General features: G+C 38.8%; 1 protein-coding gene across 2 annotated transcripts in view; it reads right to left on the reverse strand.

Annotated features, from left to right (window-relative positions):
• The window catches only part of SLCO5A1 (solute carrier organic anion transporter family member 5A1), a 178,799-nt gene that overhangs the window by 97,724 nt on the left and 61,653 nt on the right, over positions 1-19,422 (reverse strand). For both annotated transcript variants that reach the window (XM_037803251.1, XM_037803250.1), the window contains exon 2: positions 1,933-2,065. In XM_037803251.1, the coding sequence (XP_037659179.1) occupies positions 1,933-2,065 (133 nt within the window). The remainder of the gene's footprint in view (positions 1-1,932; positions 2,066-19,422) is intronic.

Here is a 19,422-nt window from a genome sequence, read left to right on the forward strand (position 1 = left end):
TTTATAGATTTTTAAAAATAGAAACAAATCTGAAGCACAGAGAGGTTAATCAACTTCCTCAAGGTCACACAGCTATTAAGTAGCAGGCAGGATTTAGACCCAGGGGAGCAGAGCTTCAGGGTCTGCACGTTTAATCTCTGTTTTGCTGCCAACTGGATTGACATCTACTGGAAAACTTTTAAAAGACAGCACAAAGCCCTGTAAACTAAAGTTCCCACTCTCTTCTGTTCTCCCTGGCCCTGCCACTAATCTTCTTTCTCTGCCTTTCTCTTTCCCTCTCCAGTCTCACCTTCTCTCTCTGTTCCTCCCAAGGACATCCATATGAAGCCCAGAAAACACACTGGATGTTCATAAACATATTATGTACTGTCCATGAACAGTAGCTGAGACCGAAAATTTCACTATTAGTTATGAATTTAAAACTCCTATGTTTTTTCCCTAACTTGGGTAGTGAACTTCCTTTTTTGTATAATTTGAAAATTCCACCAATAAGATTCATCTAGATCTTAGTAGTTTCATCTTCAAAGGGCATGACATTAAAAAACAAGAAGTGTTGTGCAACTTACTATTTGTTAACTGCTTTGAAAATAGATAGTGTTAATATTATTCCCATCAACCTCAGTTATTAAGTTACTATCCTACAATGAAATGCAGAGGGAATACAAGTGCTCTTAAAAACTCTTTAAAAAGTATTTACTTGACACATAAAATTGTTAATACTGTAGTATTCTCTTTTATAAAATAAACATTCTTATTAATGTGTACCTATCACTGGTTCATGTACAATAAATTCAAGAAGCCAATACCTCCAGTTAGTGCTTGCAATTTGAAGAAATAACTTATTATGTTCAAGTTCACGATTATGAAGAACTCAAACACAGCCCTGGATTTCTGTATAAATAACACAACATCCTAAATTTTGAGTTTTCATTCTAAATTCTAAACATTACTCATTTAGCAGGACAATTACTGTCTAGCAAGTGAGATAGCAGCTAAATCTCCAGCACACATGGAGAAACAGAACAGTACCAAATGAAAAGCTCACTAAGAGGGTGCAGTGAAAAGGTGGGGATAGAGCTCTGAGCAGTGGGAGATGGGGGTGACAAAGCAGAAACAAAGCAATAATAAGGAAGTGGAGAGAGAGCATAAAATAAAAGACACAGAAAAGATAATGAAAGAGATGCTTAAAGTAATAGCAAAGTCCCCACAGAGCCACACCAGCCCTTTTCCTTCATACTGCTATAAAGGAAACAACCCAATCCTAGAGAACACAGATTAAGATGTTAAGTTGGCCCTCTGTATTAGCTTCCTACTGCTGCTGTAACAAAACAGCACAAGCATTAGTGACTGACACTTCAAGGGGTTGGCAGGGCTACATTCCTTCTGGAGGCTCCTGCCTTTTCTAGCTTCGATGCCAGCCACACTCCTTGGCTCGTGGCCAGCAGGTCCATCACTTGAACCTCTGCTTCCACTGTCACCTCCCCTTCTCAGGGTCTGACCCTCCCGTCTCCCCCTTATAAGGACCTTTGTGATTACACTGGGTAATTACACCCAGATGATCCAGGTTTATCTCCCCATCTCAAAATCCTTAACTCAAGCATATCTGCAAAGTCTGTTTTGCAACTGTAAAGTAACATAGTCACAGGTTCTGGGGATTGGGGTGTGTGTGTGTGGGCGGGGGGTGGATTTATTTTGCCTACCACCAGCCTCCTGGGGGAATTTTAACTATTTTCATTTCCCCATTTGGGAAACCGTAACTTACAAGAGCGGACTATTTCAGGACATTTGTTTTTTCCCATTGCTTCACTTTGTTTTGTTTGGAAATGTTTTTTTAATTTGATAAATAAAGTAATTTAAATTTTTTTTTAAAGAGTACTATAACTCTATCATAAGCAAAAACTAGAAATGAAAAATAAAGAAAATAATTCTTACCAGTTTCCAATGAAACGAGGGTCATTCTGGTCAAGATGAACAGGGTTTCTGGGGTCAACATAGAAACCAATAAGAAGTCCACCTAATAAATACCCCACCGCAGGACCAAGTGCACCCATGACGTACATGATGGCTGAGAAAACAGAAGAGGAAACGTGGGATTCAGCAGGGCTTCACGCTTAAGTAGTTCTCTAATTTCACATCATACCATACATATGCCACAATTAAATCCAGTTATTGACTTCCAAAAACAGGGAACTTTACCAATGGTGCCTGTGTTGACAGTTCAGGTGTCAGGCCTTGCTCTGTTGTCCTCTGAGAGTATTAGAATCATCTGGAGAGCTGGTGTTTGCTTTTGTATTATTTTTCAATTTTGTAATTTGTTTTTAATTCAAATTTCTGAAAGGACAGACCCAGGCTAGGTAGTAAATCAGTCACTAAATAACCAAGGGAAGGTAAAAGGACGGCTCAAAATAAGAAGAAAAAAGTCGATGTCACCTGTCATAACTGGAAGATTCTAACAAGATGAGGGAAAGCAATGAACATTTGGTCAATGAGACTGGATCAGCTAAGCTGACAAAGCTGTTTCAAAGCTGTTTAAGTGCCCTCAAGTCACCAAGGTTTTTCAGAATCAGAGAACTTCGCAAATAAAACTGAATTTAAAAAAAAAAAAAAAGATCTTCGCAATGCAGTTGGTTTAGAAAGTCCAAATGGAAAGCACCAAACCAGAGCAGGTCTAGAAAAAAAGTGTTGTAATGCACATGTCCAAAGGGGAAATAAAGTAGGGGTCTTACCGGCAGTGAATTAGAAAAGCTGTCATTCTACCCAAAAATTTTTACCATAAAAATCAGTTTTATCAAAAAATAAACATCCACACACACCATCACAAAAAAATCCACTAATGTTCCTTTATATAGTTTTTTCTATTTTCTGTTTTTTGCTACTGTGATTTCAAATCTAAAATAAAAGATACATTGTCATTTTTAAATTTTGAGATAGGATGTGAAATTCCTTTCAAATCATAAAAAAAATCTAGCAACATCCCAAACCCATTTTTTTCCCAAGATACTGTTGTGTGCCAGGCATGATAAACAACTCAGATTTTAAGTGTTTCTCAATTCTATTGCCATCACGCATTTTAACCACTGAATAAATAAGGAAGTTTTGCCATATCCTTTCAATAGCACTGTATTTACCAGAAAGCAAATTAGAATAATCAGAATAGCTTCACCTTATTTTGTCATCTGCATCTAAATAAACTTTGAATAATCTTGTACCTCCTGTTACTTACAACCACAGACAGCAAGACAGTAATATAACACTTGCTCTACCTTTTCACACCATTTCAAAAGGGAAATTGCAGTGTTTATTTATTTTACAGAATCACCTGATTAGAACAATAAGGCACTAAGTTTTTCGACTTCTCCCTGTGTTTGAAAACGGAGAACTCAGCCGCAAGTAATTGGTATTCTTTTAGAAGCATGTATTTAATGAAAGAAAATTACAATTTTGATAAATATCATGTTAACCTCTCCGTTTATAGCCTAAACTGTAACTCAAGAATAGAAAGTACTTTTTCAGTTACAGGTATTCCCATATGCAGATGAGACAGGATTTATTTTTACACCCCCAGGCAAACGAGCACCACTTACAACTTAAAACTGTAACGAGGCCAAAATGTGATATGAATCATTTTCCCAAAATAATTCCCCTGGCATAAAAGAGATTGTCTTACACAGACGAGCAAGAGGATATTTCCGCCATACTATTTATGCCGGGGGTACTTGAGTACAGCCTCTTGGATTGCCAAGTAGGACTAACTATACATGTACTGGAGAGACAATACAGTTATGCAGTGAATGGGAAATTAATTAGACAACATTTAATGAAAAGCTTTAATTACCTGATAAAATATAGAGTAAACTTTTTAAAATTAAGCACTGTAACAAGAAAAGTTTTTTACTTCATAGCAAGTGCTTTAAGTCTAATAGAATCATTTTTATTAACATAAATATATATATGTATACAACTCTTTGACCTTCTTGCATTTATAAATTATTCTTTTAGAGGAAGTTAAACCTTTTTGACCCCTGGGTTAACATTTATTAATTTATTGACCAATGGCACTCATTCAGACCTTATTAGAGGAGTAAATTGTTGATGCAAACTCACACCACTCACTCTTTCAGTCAAAAACTCCCAATTACTCCCACTACGTAAAGACAATTGTCTCAACTACTCTACCTGGCATTGAAGACTGGGACAAGCTGATCCCCTGGTGCCATTCCCACCTTAACTGAAACCAACTGCCTTGCAGCTCAGTGAGGTGGATGCTCAGAGCCACCTCCTTCCTTTGCCAGTCTCCTGGCACCTCTCTCTGAATCCTATCCTTCCCCCAGGGCCCAACAGTCAGCCCAACCTTGACCCTTCTCCCGAGTGGTTTCTCTCTCCTCAGAATCCCTGTAGACTAGAGACCGTCTATTCCAGTGGCCTCCACACTTTTTTTCCCTCACGCATCCCTATCAATAAAAGGTTGTAAGCATTTACCACCCCCCCAGTGGATGTCATTTCTGTAGAGTGTGTATGTACTACTACCCTCGGAGCTTGCATCTAATGCATCAGTATATCCTGTCAGTTCCATCAAATCATATGCAATACCCAATCCCTTTCTTCACCTCTTCTGCTAACACCACGATCCAAGTCACCATCACCACTCATCTAGATTATTGCTCCAGCTTTCCAACTGATATGCCTGCTTCTGCTCTTACTTCCCTACAACTTATTTTCACAGCAGTCTGAATGATCCTCTTAAACCAGGAGCCACATTGTGTCATTTCTTTGCTCACACCCTCTAGCTCTTCCCATCTCACTCACAGTAAAAGCCAAGGTCTTTATGCGGCTCCAAGGCCCTGCCTGCCCATTATCTCTTGGCTTTGTCTCCTCAAACTCTATTCCTTGCTCAATATGCTCCAGCCATACTGACCTTCTGGCACTTATTTAACATTCCAGATACGTTAGTACCTTAGGGCATTAGCGCGCTCTCTCTCTTTCAGATCTCCCTCTCTCAATCCCTGTAGACTAGAGACCGTCATTCCCGTGCTTCCTCCTGGTAGTTTCTCAAACAGCACCTTCTCAGTGAAACCTCACATGGTCACCCCATCAAAATCCTGACCACCTCTCCCCAGGTCTTCCCACCCTTTTCTCTGCTTATTTTTTTCTTTAGCATATATCACCACCTGCATTAGTTTTCCAGCTTCTAAACAAATACCACAAAATGGGTTGGCTAAGACAAGGGGAATTTATTGGCTCACAATTTTGAGGCTAGGAAAAGCCCAAAATCTGGGCATCAGCAAGATGATGCTTTCTCCCCAAAGACTGTGGCATTCTGGGGTTGGCTATGAGCAATCCTCAGTCCTTGGCTTTTCTGCCACATGGCAATACACATGGTGATGCCTTCTCCAAGTTCCATTGACTTCTGGCTTCTTCTGTGTCCTTCTCTCTGTATGTATCAGAATTTCATTCTGCTTATGAAGGACTCCAGCAATCTGGATTAAAACCCAACCTGAACATGCTGGAAGCAATGCAGTTATTTTAGGTTATTTTCCTTATTCCTTTGTTTTGCTTTGTTTAAATCATTTTTTAATTTTTTGATAAAATAAAAAAAGCTATTGCATATTAAAAAAAAAAAAAACCCAACCTGATTCAGTTGGACATCTCAACTAAAGCAACATCTTGAAGAGATCTTATTTACAATGGCTCCACATCCTCCAGAATGTTGACTAAGAATGTTGAACATGTCCAAACTGAAGTACACAATTGAATCTATCACACCACCTAATCCACCACGTTTTTATTGATTCATTTTTTTTATTATCTGTCCTCCCCACTAGAATGTAAGCACCTTAAGGGCAGGGATTCTCGTCAAGGGTGTTCGATGCCATAGCCCCATGACCAGAGACTGCAGCTGCCACATCAGAAAGGCTCAATCTAAACTGAACATCCCAGTATCTCATCACTCATGAGTCAAGGAACATTCTACTGAAATGACAGCAGATGTCATCAATAAAACCCTCCCTCAATGTATACGGTCTCTTAAGATATTAGCTAATGACAGGAGATGACAAATCACACTTCATCTAGTGAACCTGATACTTTGATGCTTTTTGATTGTGTCTCATAAGATCAGATTGTACCGTTTTTTCTCTCATGAGGAAGTGCTTGTAATGGGAGTTCAGACCACTCAATTAACTAGTAATGTAAATATAAATAAAGTTCCAATCTTGTCTTCCTTCCCCCAGTGGACTGTCTTGCACACCCCCCTGGGGTATGCACAATCCTCCTTGAGAAAACACTGCACCATTCCATTCATTTGAGATTAAGCATGCCCTGCTTTTGATTTCTACTTATCTCTTCAAATATTTATATCTTATCTTTTTTAGTAGCCTCTTCGTCCTTGACAGCAAGAATTAGATCATATATAGTACTGTATTAGTGGTGAAAGCACAGACTCCAAAATCTGGGGTTCAAATCCCAGCTCCAACTGTTACTAATTTTATGACTTTAAGCAAGTTGCTTAAACCTCTCTGAGCCTCAGTTTCCTTGTCTGTAAAATCAAGACGATAAAAGTACTTACTCATAAGGTTATGTACATCAAATTACTTAATACTTAAAAAACATGCAGAATGGCTGACACCTGGTAAGGACTATGTAAGAATAAGCTGTTTTGTTATATCATGATTAGTTTATACTACCTAACACACACAGTTGACTGTTTATGAAGGCATTCTATAAATGTATATATATCACGGTCAAAAGAATGGCTGTTAAAGACCCTGCTTTCAGTTCTTTCAGGTATACCAACAGAGGACTTGCCAGATCATATGGTAATTCTATTTTCAGTTTTCTGAAGAACCATCTGCCAAGCAGATTTCCCACAATGGCCAATGGCTGCACCATTCTACAGTGCCACCAGCAAAGTATAAGGGTTCCTATTTCCTCAAATCCTCACCAACACTTATTATTTCCTGGGTTTTTTGATTGTAGCCATCCTAGTGGGTGTGAAGTGGTATCCCATTGTGGTTTTGACTTGCATTTCCTTTATGACCAATGATGCTGCTCATCTTTTCATGTGCTTAGTGACCATTTGTATACATTCTTTAGAGAAACAGCTATTCAAGTAATTTGCCCATTTTTAAACTGAGTTATTTGCCTTTTTGTTGTTGAGTTCTTTTTTTTGCTGTAGCAGTTCTTTATATATTCTGGATATTAAACCCCTATCAGATACATGGTTCGCAATTATTTTCTCAGATTCTGTAGGTTCTTTTCACTTGCTTGACAGATATTGGTACACCAATGTTCATAGCAACATTCATCACAACAGTCAAAAGGTAGCAACAACCCAAGTGTCCATTAATGGATGAAAAGAGAAACAAATGTGGTAAATACATAAAAAGGAATTATATTCACCCATAAAAATGAATGAATCTGATGCATGCTGCAACACGGATTAACCCTGAAAACATCGTGTTGAGTGAAAAAAGCTAGACAGAAAAAAACAAATATTGTAGGATCTTGCTTATATGAAATATCTAAAAGAAGCAAACTTCATAGAGTCAAATGGTGGCTAAAAGGGCAGGGGAAACAGGGTGAGAAGAGAGAGTTACAGCTTAACAGGTGAGTAGTTTTTGTTTAAAGTGATGAAAAGGGAGGGGTAATGGATGTCAATGATGACGGCACAATATTGTGAATATAATTAACACCACTGAATTGTACACTGGAATGCGGTGAATGGGAAATTTTGTGTTCTCTATTGGTTACTACAATAAAAAGTTTAAAACAACAAAAAAAGAATGGTTATGTCCCTTATTCCTTATCCTGTGCCTCTGGCTTCTCCCTTTGTCTGGATCTGCTTCCTCCCTACCTAGGCGAGACATACAGATTCTATCATCAAAGGAATGACCCTCGCCTGTAAATTATTCACAGATTTAGATGCTGAACCACCGGAAGTCGCCACACTCTTCAGCCCCTTCTCTTGCTCTCACTTCACTGCTCACTTATTTCTGTCCTCACCTTGGCCCCTATCCTGTCTCCCTCCACTTTGGACACTTCTCTCTCCTGACTACACTTCCATCTCATCTCATCCGGTCAGCACATTGATGTGATCTGGTAACACCCTTCGGTCTTCATCAGTCCCCTCCCCAGAGTCTCTGCTTTCTATGTGCTGACCGCATGGTCGCTCTCTATTCCTTCTTTCTGGAACATTCCATTTGCTTCTTGGCCCACCGGCTGCACCACACTTCTTCATCCTTCAAAGCCCAGCTCCGACTAAGGCCTCTCTCCTGCACTCGTATCGAGCATCATCTACTACCACGCACTGTAACATCCTGAACTGCTACACACTACTCCTTACCTTTTATCTTTCCAACTAGATGAGACACTCCCTGAGGGCAGACAATGTGAGCCACACTTCTCTGAATCTCCCCTGGGACCTAAAATATACAACTGTTCACTTAAGCTGGTATATCGCTAACAATACAAGCGAGGACTCCGGAAGCAAAGTGCCTAAGGTCAAGACGCCAGCTCCTCGAGGCACCGTATGCAATGCCAAAATCCATTTAACCCCGTTGACCCCTAATTTTCTTTTCTCTAAAAATTGATATTAAATTAGATTATGCACATAAACTGTTCAGCCTACAATAAACACTCAAGAAATACTAACTTGTATTTTGTATATTGAATGATGACCTATTCATTCCTTAATATTAAATATTAACTTTGTCTAGATCAAATATACACATTATTTAATAGATAAAGACATAGTTAATGTCTTCAGATTACCTCAAAAAATTACTTTTCTGGAATCACTACTTTTCATCCAGGAGTTAAGTTTTTATGACAGGGCTGAGCAGACAGGAGTAGAGAAAGAGAATATCAAGATCTTTCTTTCAATTAAATGGTTTGGTTAAAAATGAAACAGTATAGGTTATCTTTCTGAAGTTGACAGGTGCCTACATCTGTTATTATTTTTTAAATAACCTTTAAGGTTTCTAATGATTACAAAATATAGTATACATCCACTGTGAGGAAAACTCCCAAGAGAACAAATATTTTTTTAAAATCACCCATAATCTCTACCAACCAGATAATAGCAATGAACATTTTTTACTATTTATATACTATATAAATTTTTAAATAGTTTCAATTATATAGGACTTATTGTTCTATAATGTTTTTTCACATAAATATTTCAAATGTTTCCTTTGTCAACAGGAAACATTTTTCTAGAACATTTGTAATAGATCAAACGTGTGTCATTAGGTGACTATTCAAACTTTACTTAAAAATCTCTTATTGATGCCAGCTTTTTGCTACCCTAAGTGTCCAACTGGGGTTCTTTCCTGAGAATTGGAGCTTTGATATTGTGTATGCTGCACAGAACCAGACCCCAGCATGAGGAATCCAACCCCCTGTCCCAAACCCACCTCAAGCTCAGCCTTTTACTTTTTTGTTGCTGTTGTTAAGGAGACACTACATTTGAAAATACTTAGCTTGGGGGCAGGGGTGGTGCATGACTATTGCAATAGTGAGAAGTTGGGGCCATGAGATCAGCAAGTGTCTCCCTGCTATGTAATTCTGTGGAGCTAAGAAGCCACTGGCCAGGAAAACACCACCTTCGACGTGGTGAAACCAGCCCCCTCCTCCAACATCGAGACTGTTCTGGGGAAGCCTGACCCAACCAAGAACTGGGAACGTTTCCTCGCCTGCTTCTCACCAGTTTTTCCCTCCACTTACCTTTCTGCAAGCTCATTTACCTTCAGATTTCCCATTTTAATTTTCTTCTTCAATTATTTCTACCCTATTTCATGATCATTTATGCCTTTTACATTAATCCACTTTAACTTCTTTTTTATTTTAAATTTTTTATTGTGGCAACATATACAACATAAAATTTCCCATTTTCACTGCTTTCAACTATACAATTCAGTGGTGTTAATTACGATCACAATGTTGTGCTACCACCAACTTCTATTTTTAATCCCATTTACCTTTATATTTTTAACTTCTCAATTATAATTAACCTGTATCCTCTCTCTTAACTTTGACATTAACTGTTTTAGCTTTTTAATCTTACTTTATTTTTAATGTACTTTACCTTTGCCAAGCATTTTTCATAGGGATTTTAATAAAAATTTAACTTTCAAGTTTCCTTTTAAATTGTTATCATCTATTTCTCATACCTTCAGTAAGTGTGCTTATTCTTTAGCCCTATTTTTACTGGAGTTTTTAATTTTTTAATGAAGTCTCTTGATTTTACAACCATAACTTTTGTTATAGTCATTAATTTTACCTTATTTTTAATGTTCACCTTTCTCCTTCCTTTTTTACCCTTCTTACATTTCTAACATTATCTTTTTTCAATGGTCTTCATTTATCTTATCCTTCTATCATGTTCTGCTAATTTGGTGATCAATTTCAGCAATAGCTAGTTAGAAGCCGGGCTATTCTCCCCCAGCTGCCCCTGTAGTGGCCACTCCAGCCGTCCTCAGCTCCTCCAGCCTGGGTAAGGTCAGTAGCCTAAAGGTCTCGGGGTGAAGCCTCCCCAGAGTTCTAGTCTCCCTTTGCATGCGGTGTGGCCAATGGCCTGTCATTGAGCGGCCCTGCCCACCATGACTCACACATGTCCAGGGAACCATCCCAGCCAATCAGGTGCCCTTCTCCCTGGAACATCTTCCCCTGATACCCACGTGGTGCCCTCCCTTACTTCTTCCAGATCTGTCCTCAGAAGAGCCACAGCTCACCATAATATCCAAAAACTATAGCCTCCCACCCCCATCCCTCCTGATCACCCTCCCTGGCTGGCATTTTCACTGTGGCTCTGATCACCACAGGACATTTCATCTGATTATTCTCTCTCCCTCCAATGGCACATAAATTGCATGACAGCAGGGACTGTTTTTTTTTTTCATTGATGCAGTATCAATGCCTAAACACTAATAATAGTGTTATCAGTACCATAAACACTAATAAACATTGTTGAATGGAGAAGGGATGACGTGGACTTTGAACCTTGAGTGCAGTCACAAAAGGAGTTGGAGCAGATTTGTCTACACAGCACTGCTTTGAAAAATCACCCATCAGCTGCTGCTCCCTAGACCCCTGGGCTGCCCTGAGCTTGGGAGCCATGAGTCTGGGGGGTGGGGTAGGGGGTTCTGGTGGTTGTCAGCCAAAGAGCCCTGATTCTTGCCCCACACCGTCCCCAGGGCAGGCCCTGACCTTTGCCGCCACAGGTCCCAGCCCTCCCCATTTGTGCCCCCTGGGTTCTTAGAGCCTCCTGGGAACTGACCAGGAGGTCATCTGTCCCCGTGTGAGCTGCTCTAATTCATCCACCTCTGGTGCCGTGTTCACCGTACTCCCCGCTGCCCACCGGTGCCCTCTCTCCACATCCCCTCTGGTGCTGGACCCACTTTCTCAGCTGCCCACATGGCAGCCAGTGTTGCTGGGAGCTGCAGCCAACAGGGGATCCGGTTCCAAGTACCATCCAGGCCGGCCCAGGATTGCACCCAGGACGGCTCCACAGAAAAGCACTCTGTGCACAAGTCTGAAGTCCTTGGATGGCTCTTAAGTCCCTGTCTGGGACTCAGTGACAGGAGGACACCACCTCGTACACGTCTGATGACACAGCTACTGCAGATACCAGGAGGACAGAGGCAACTCACACTTCAGTGCAACATCATAGCAGTGATACCAACTTTCATTCATAATTTCTTACGTAATCTCTTGAAAGTAAGCCAATTCATAGCACTATATTTAAAGAAAATATTCCCTCACTCATCCCTTCCACTCATAAGCCTGAAAGATAAGATGTCTTTGGTTCTTGGTTATTTTAAGCACCCCATTTTTTTTCTTTTAAATGATTCCGTTACTTTGACCTGGGCCTGACAGCAAAAGAGCAGCTGCCATAGCCGTCACAGAGCAGTCTATCCATCTGCTAAGGCATCCAAAGAGCATCTCAGGTCAGGAAGGGGAGCAGAAAAGGTCTTGTACAGATTCACAGTGGGGTTTTTTCCCTTACAACCATGGAGTGTAATTGCCAGTTTAATTCACCATCTTCATTTAGAAATATGTTAAAGTAGTTTGTATTCCAGAAGGAAATATACAGTTGCATACAGAAGCCACTAGCTGAGCTTAGTGCACGGAAGGGTGAATGTTTAGGGCACAGCGGCTTTAAAATATCAAACTGGCCACTGGTGAGTGACAGCTATCTAGACACTTAGTCAGATCCTCAGGAAGTACCACAAGGATAGCAGACATGGAGGCATGATCAAAATTAGGCCAAATTTCTTAGATTATATTTTGGATACCCCTCCCAAAAAAGGCTTATTAAAAGTTAAGAATGGATTCCCTTAGAACACAAATAGGAAATGCATAAGAGAATAATCAAAACATTAATGAGGAAGAAAGGTCTTCCCAGAAAGGGATTCTGGATGGACAAATAACATCTAGAAGCTTCTAAAAGACTCCTGGCTCAGGAGGCCCAAGGCACTCACGGCATGCACGGCAAAGAGGCAGGGACAAGGTAGAGAGTCACATGGAAGCACCAAGAGCTACTCTCCCACCCCAGAGGCCCACGGGTACACAGCAGGTAGGGATCTTGCGGGCCAACAAATAACAGTGCACCTCTGAGTTAGCCGAGGGCTGGGTAAGGTGGAAATCTCAGTTCCACAGCCTGAGATTATTCCACTCAGAAGCCTGAAAATCACCAGGCCCATCATGCCCTCAAGTGGACTCTCTGCTGAAGTGCACAGTGCCTAACCCCCACCCCTGAGGCTAGAGGTCTTCAACACACACAGAGACCTGCTGCAATGACTGAATTTTCACCTGGTTTGGACCCCACCCACCAGGCTGCTGCAATCAGAAAAAAAGGGGCATGAGGGGACAAGGTGGACCAAGAGTGCCACCTGCTGGGAAGACAGGGAAAGTGCATGCTGACAAGCTGTTATTCTGCCAAATCTACAGATGTCTAAATGGGTTTGCATTTCCCATGGAGGCCCTGCTCTTGGGCTGGCAGGGAAATACTGAATAACCAAGTACCAAAGGAGACTTTCAATACAAACCCAAGCAACTATAAAATCGTAGAGGAGCTAGGGAAATCAACTTTCAAAATAACATTATCAAGATAATCAAATGTCGAGAAATCAGCAGAAAATCACACAGCACATGAAGATGCAAGAAGATATGGCCAAGCCAAATGACCAAATTAAAAAAGCAGGAGGAGACAGAGGATTTGGAACAACTAATCAAAGAAGTACATACAAATCTCCAAAGTAACTTCAATGGGCTGGCCAAAGACAAAGGATAGCAAGAAGACACTAGAAGAGCATAAAGAAGAATTTGAGAGTAAATTAAAAATAGATCTTATGGAAATGAAAGATTCTATAGATCAAATAAAAACTATATCAAAGTCACAAAACAGATTTGAAGAGACAGAAAAAAGAATAAATGAACTAGAAAATATGACAATTGAATGTACACACACAAAAAAAACAAATGGTGAAAAAGATGGAAAATTTTGAGCTGGATCTCAGGGAAAAGATGGACAACATGAAGCACACAAATATAAGAATCATTTAGTATCTCAGACGGAGAAGAGAAGACAAAAGTACTAGGAAGACTATTTGAGGAGATAATCAGGGAAATCTTCCTAAACCTTAAAAAAGACAAAAATATGCAAATTGAAGAAACCCAATGAACTTCAAATAGAATAAATCCAAATAGACCCATTTAGAGAGACAAACTAATCAGACTGTCAAATGCTGAAAAGAAGGAGAAAGTCCTGAAAACAGCAAGAGAAAAGCAATTCACCACATACAAGGGAAGTCACTTAAGACTAAGTATAACTAACTCAATGGGCACCATGGAGACAAGAAGTCAGTGGCATGACATATTTAAGATTCTGAAAGAGAAAAATTGCCAGCCAAGAATTCTTTATCCAACAAAGCTGTCCTTCAAAAGTGAGGGAGAGTTTAAAATTTTAACAGACAAACAAGTGCTGAGAAAATTTGTTAACAAAAGACCTGTCCTGTAAGAAATACTAAAGGGAGTTCTGTCTGCTGAAAAAAAAAAAAGACAGGAGAGAGAGATCTAAGAAGGGCACAGAATTGAAGAGTATTGGTAAGGGTAACTTTGCTGGCTTGTATATATTATGTCCCCCAGAAAAAGCCATATTCTTTAATGCAATCTTGTGTGGGCAGATGTATTAGTGTTGATTAGATTGTAATTTTTTGATTGAGTGTTTTCATGGAGATGTGACCCACCCAACTATAAGTATTAACTTTGATTAGATAATTTCCATGGAGGCGTGGCCCCACCTATTCAGCCTGGGCCTTGATTAGTTCACTGGAGCCCTATAAAAGCTCAGACAAAAGGAGTGAGCTTGCTATAGCCAAGAGGGACACTTTGAAGAACACACAGGAGCTGAGACAGGATCTTCAGCTTACAGAGACATTTTGGAGACAGCCTTTGAAAGCAGACTTTTGCTCCGGAGAAGCTAAGAGAGGATGATGCCCCAAGAGCAACTGAGAGTGACATTCCTGAGGAGCTGAAGCCTAGGGAAGAACATCCTAGGAGAAAATCATTTTGAAACCAGCACTCTGGAGCAGACGCCAGCCACATGCCTTCCTAGCTAACAGAGGTTTTCCAGACAGCATTGGCCATCCTCCAGTGAAGGTACCTGACTGCTGATGTGTTACCCTGGACCCTTTATGGCCTTAAGACTGTAACTGTGTAACCAAATAAACCCCTTTTATAAAAGCCAATCCATTTCTGGTGTTTTGCATTCTGGCAGCATTAGCAAACTGGAACAGTAACTTAAAGGATAAGAAGAGGGAGAGGGAATAAATCATTCCGACAAATAAAAACCCAAGGATAAGATGGTCGGTTCAAGTAGTGCCTTTACAGTAATAACTTTGAATATGAATGGACCGAACTCCCCAATTAAATGATACAGATTGACAGAATGCTGTTTACAAGAGACTCATCTTAGACCCAAGGATATAAATAAATTGAAAGTGAAAGGATGGGGAAAAAAAAACATTCTACCCAATCTGTAACCAAAAGAAAGCAGGGATAACTATACTAATATCAGACAAAATAGACTTTAAATGCAAAGATGTCATAAGAGACAAGGAGGACACTATTTGTTAATAAAAGGGACAATTCACCAACAAGAAATAGCAATCATAAATGTTAATGCACCCAATCAAGGTGCTCCAAAGTTCATGAGGCAAACAGTGGCAAAACTGAAGGGAACAATAAATGTTTCTACAATAATAGTGGGAGACTTCAACACACCACTCTCTTCTATAGATGGAACAACCAGACAGAGGATCAACAAGGAAACAGAGAACCTAAACAATCTGATAAATGAATTAGACTTAACAGACACATATAGATCATTGCATCCCAAAACACCAGGCTATACATTCTTTAGTGTTCATGGAACATTCTCCAGGATAGATGACATGCTGGGACACCAAACAGGTCTCATTAAATTTTAAAAGACTGAAATTTTCAAAGCACTTTCTCTGACCATAATGGAATGAAGCTGCAAGTCAATAACCACCAAAGGACCAGAACTTAAACAAATATATGGAGGTTAAACAACACACTCTTAAATAATCAATGGGTTCAAAGAAGAAATTTCAAGAGAAACTGGTGAAGATTTGGAGATAAATAGAAAATGAGAATACAACATATCAAAACTTATGAGATGCAGCAAAGGCAATGCTGAGAGGAAAATTTATAGCTCTTAACACATACATTAGAAAGGAAGAAAGAGCTAAAACCAAAGACCTAACTGAAGAACTGAAGAAGCTAGAGAGAAATCAGCCAACTAACCCTAAAGAAAGTAGAAGAAAAGAAATAAAGATTAAAACAGAAATACATGGAGATCAAAAAAAACAATAGAGAGAATCAATAAAACCAAAAGTTGGTTCTTTGAAAAGATCAACAGGAGTGACAAACTTTAGCTAGACAGACAAAGTCAAAAAGAGAGAACATGCAAATAAAATAAAAAAACGATAAAAGGATCATTATCATGGATCCCAAAGGGGAAAAAAAAAAATAAGGATACTATGAATAACTGTATGCCAACAAACTAGACAACTTAGAGGAAATGGACAATTTCCTAGAAACACACGAACAACCTATACTGATTTGAGAAGAAATAGAGGAACTCAACAAACCAATCACAAGTAAAAAGATCCAATCAGTCATCAAAAACCCTCCTACAAAGAAAAGCCCAGGACCAGATGGCTTCACAAGGGAATTTTACCGAACATTCCAAAAAGAACTAACACCATTCCTGCTCAAACTCATCCAAAAAATTGAAGAAAGAAAAAAAAAAAAACTACCTAACTCATTTTATGATGCTAACATCACTCTAATACCAAAACCAGATAAAGATACTACAAGAAAGGAAAACTACAGGCCAATCTCCCTAATGAATACAGATGTAAAAATTCTCAACAAAATACTTGCAAATCGAGTCCAAAGGCAAATTAAAAGAGTTATACACTACAACCAAGTGGGATTCATTCCAGGCATGTAAAGGTGATTCAACCTAAGGAAATTATCAATGTAATACAACACATTGACAAATCAAAAGGGAACAATCACATGATCATTTCAATTGAAACTGAAAAACCATTTGGCAAAATTCAGCATCATTTTCTGATAAAAGCACTTCAAAAGACAGGAATTAGAGGAAACTTCCTCACTATGATAAAAGATATATACAAAAAACCCACAGCCAGCATCATATTCAACAGCGAGAGACTGAAAGCGTTACCCCTAAGATTGGGAATGAGACAAGGATGCCCACTGTCACCAATATTATTCATAATCGTGCTAGAAGTTCTAGCTAGAGCAAGTAGGCAAAAAAAAAAAAAAAAAAAACACGAAAGAAGAAAGAAGGAAAAAGAAAGAAAAGGCATCCAAATTGGAAAGGAAGAAATAAAACTTTCATTATTTGCAGATGACATGATCCTGTACTTAAAAAATTCTCAGAAATCTATGACACAACCACTTGAGCTAATAAACAAATTCAGCAAAGTGGCAGGATACATGATTAATGCGCAAAAATCAGAAATGTTTCTATACAGTGGTAATGACCTAACCAAGGAGGCAATTAAGAAAAAAAATCCATTCACAATAGCAATCAAAAGAATCAAGAGTCTAGGAATAAACTTAAGCAAGGATGTAGAGGACTTCTACACAGAAAACCACAAAACTTTACTGAAAGAAATCAAAGAAGAGCTAAATTGGTGGAAAGATAGTCTGTATTCATGGGTAGGAAGGCTAAATAACGTTAAGATGTCAACTCTACCCAAACTGATCTACCGATTCAACACAATACCAATCAAAATTCCAACAACCTAGTTTTCAAACCTGGAAAAGCTAGTTATCAAATTTATTTGGAAGGAAAAGGGGCCTTGAATTGCCAAAAACATCCTAAAAAAGAAGAGCAAAGTGGAAGGACTTACACTTCTCGACTTTAAAGCTTATTATAAAGCCACAATAGTGAAACAGCATGGTATTGACACAAAGATAGATGTATCAATCAATGAAAGTGAATTGAGACTTCAGATACAGACCCCCAGATATAGGGTCAATTGATTTTTGACAAGGCCCCCAAATCCACCGAACTAGGACAGAGTCATCTCTTCAACAAATGATGCTAGGAGAACCGGCTATTCATATCCAAAAGAATGTAAAAGGACCCCTACCTCACACCCTACACAAAAATTAAAAGTGGATCAAAGACGTAAATATAAGAGACAGTACCATAAAACTCCTAGAAGAAAATATAGGGAAACATTTTCAAGACCTAGTGATAGGAGGTTGCTTCCTAGACCTTATACCCAAAGCACAAGCAATGAAAGAAAAAATAGATAAATGGAAACTCCTCAAAATCAAATGCTTCTGTGCCTCAAAAGACATTGTCAAAAAGGTGAAGAGGCAGCCAACTCAATGGGAGAAAATATTTGGAAACCATATATCTGATAAGGGTTTGATATCCAGTTTATATAAAGAAATCCTACAATTCAACAACCAAAGAACAAGTATAAAATTGGCAAAAGATATGAATAGACATTTTTTCAAAGAGGAAATACAAATGGCTAAAAAGCACATGAAAAGATGTCCTTCTTCATTAGCTATTAGGGAAATACAAATCAAAACCACAATGAGATATCTCATACCTCTAAGAATGGCTGCCATTAAACAAACAGGAAACTACAAATGTTGGAGAGGATGTGGAGAAACTGGAACACTTACAACATTTATTCACTGCTGTTGGGAATGTATAATGGTACAGCCACTGTGGAAAACAGTTTGGCAGCTTCCTCAGAAAACTAAATATCGAGTTGTCATATGACACAGCAATTCCACTACTAGGTATATACCCAGAAGATCCGAATGAACAGACATTTGCACACCCATGTTCATAGTGGTATTATTCACAATTGCCAAAAGATGGAAACAATCCAAGTGTCCATCAACAGATAAATAGATAAACAAAATGTGGTATACACATACGATGGAATATTATGCAGCAGTAAGAAAAAATGAGGTCCTGAAGCATGTGACAACATGGATGAAACTTGAAGACATAGTGTTGAGTGAAATAAACCAGACACAAAAGGAGAGATTTTATATGATTCCATTAACATGCACCCCCTAAAAAAAAGTAAACTCAGAGTCTTAGAATGTAGAATATAGGAGACCTAGAGATAGGCAGAAGCTAAAGAAGGGGGAGTGGTTACCTAATATTTACAGATTTGTTAAGGAGGTTGAACTTAAAAGTATGGGAATGGATAGAGGTGATGATAGTTCATTAGTGGGATTATAAGTAATAGTGCAATATTGAAGGTGAGTATGATTGAAAGCAGTTGTTTCAAGTCATTTATCTCACCAACTAACACTGCAAATATAAGTAAGTTATTGCATGAACTGCTTCAAAGGTATGACACTTGTACAAAGAGTTAATAGTAGAGTGGTATATGGTAAAAACTACCTATTGCATGCTATGGACTATATATTATTTTGTAATTATGAGACATATTTTATTCAGAAACTGTTTATACAAACTATTCTTTCTAATTAGCAAAATAACCACAAGCCACATTAACAAAACCACAGCAATGCAGAAAAGAAAATTTGTGTTTCCAAGTGCCCTCAGGGTCATCTTCCAGACTTCTCCAACTCACTATAATTAAGAGGCAACTAATAACCCAACTTCTCATTGGCCGCTTTCTGATTTGCAAAACTTACTGAATCAATTAACAGGCTTCACATAAAAGGCAAATGTAAAGGAATCATATAAAAACAACTCTACCATATCCCTGTTTAAAAAGTTGGCATTTGTTATTAAACTAAGAAAGCATATATTAACTTTTATAACCCTATGCATTTTTTTTTAATTTTTAAACT

Source organism: Choloepus didactylus, chromosome 14 (genome assembly GCF_015220235.1).
Source record: "Choloepus didactylus isolate mChoDid1 chromosome 14, mChoDid1.pri, whole genome shotgun sequence".
Lineage (NCBI taxonomy): Eukaryota > Metazoa > Chordata > Mammalia > Pilosa > Megalonychidae > Choloepus > Choloepus didactylus.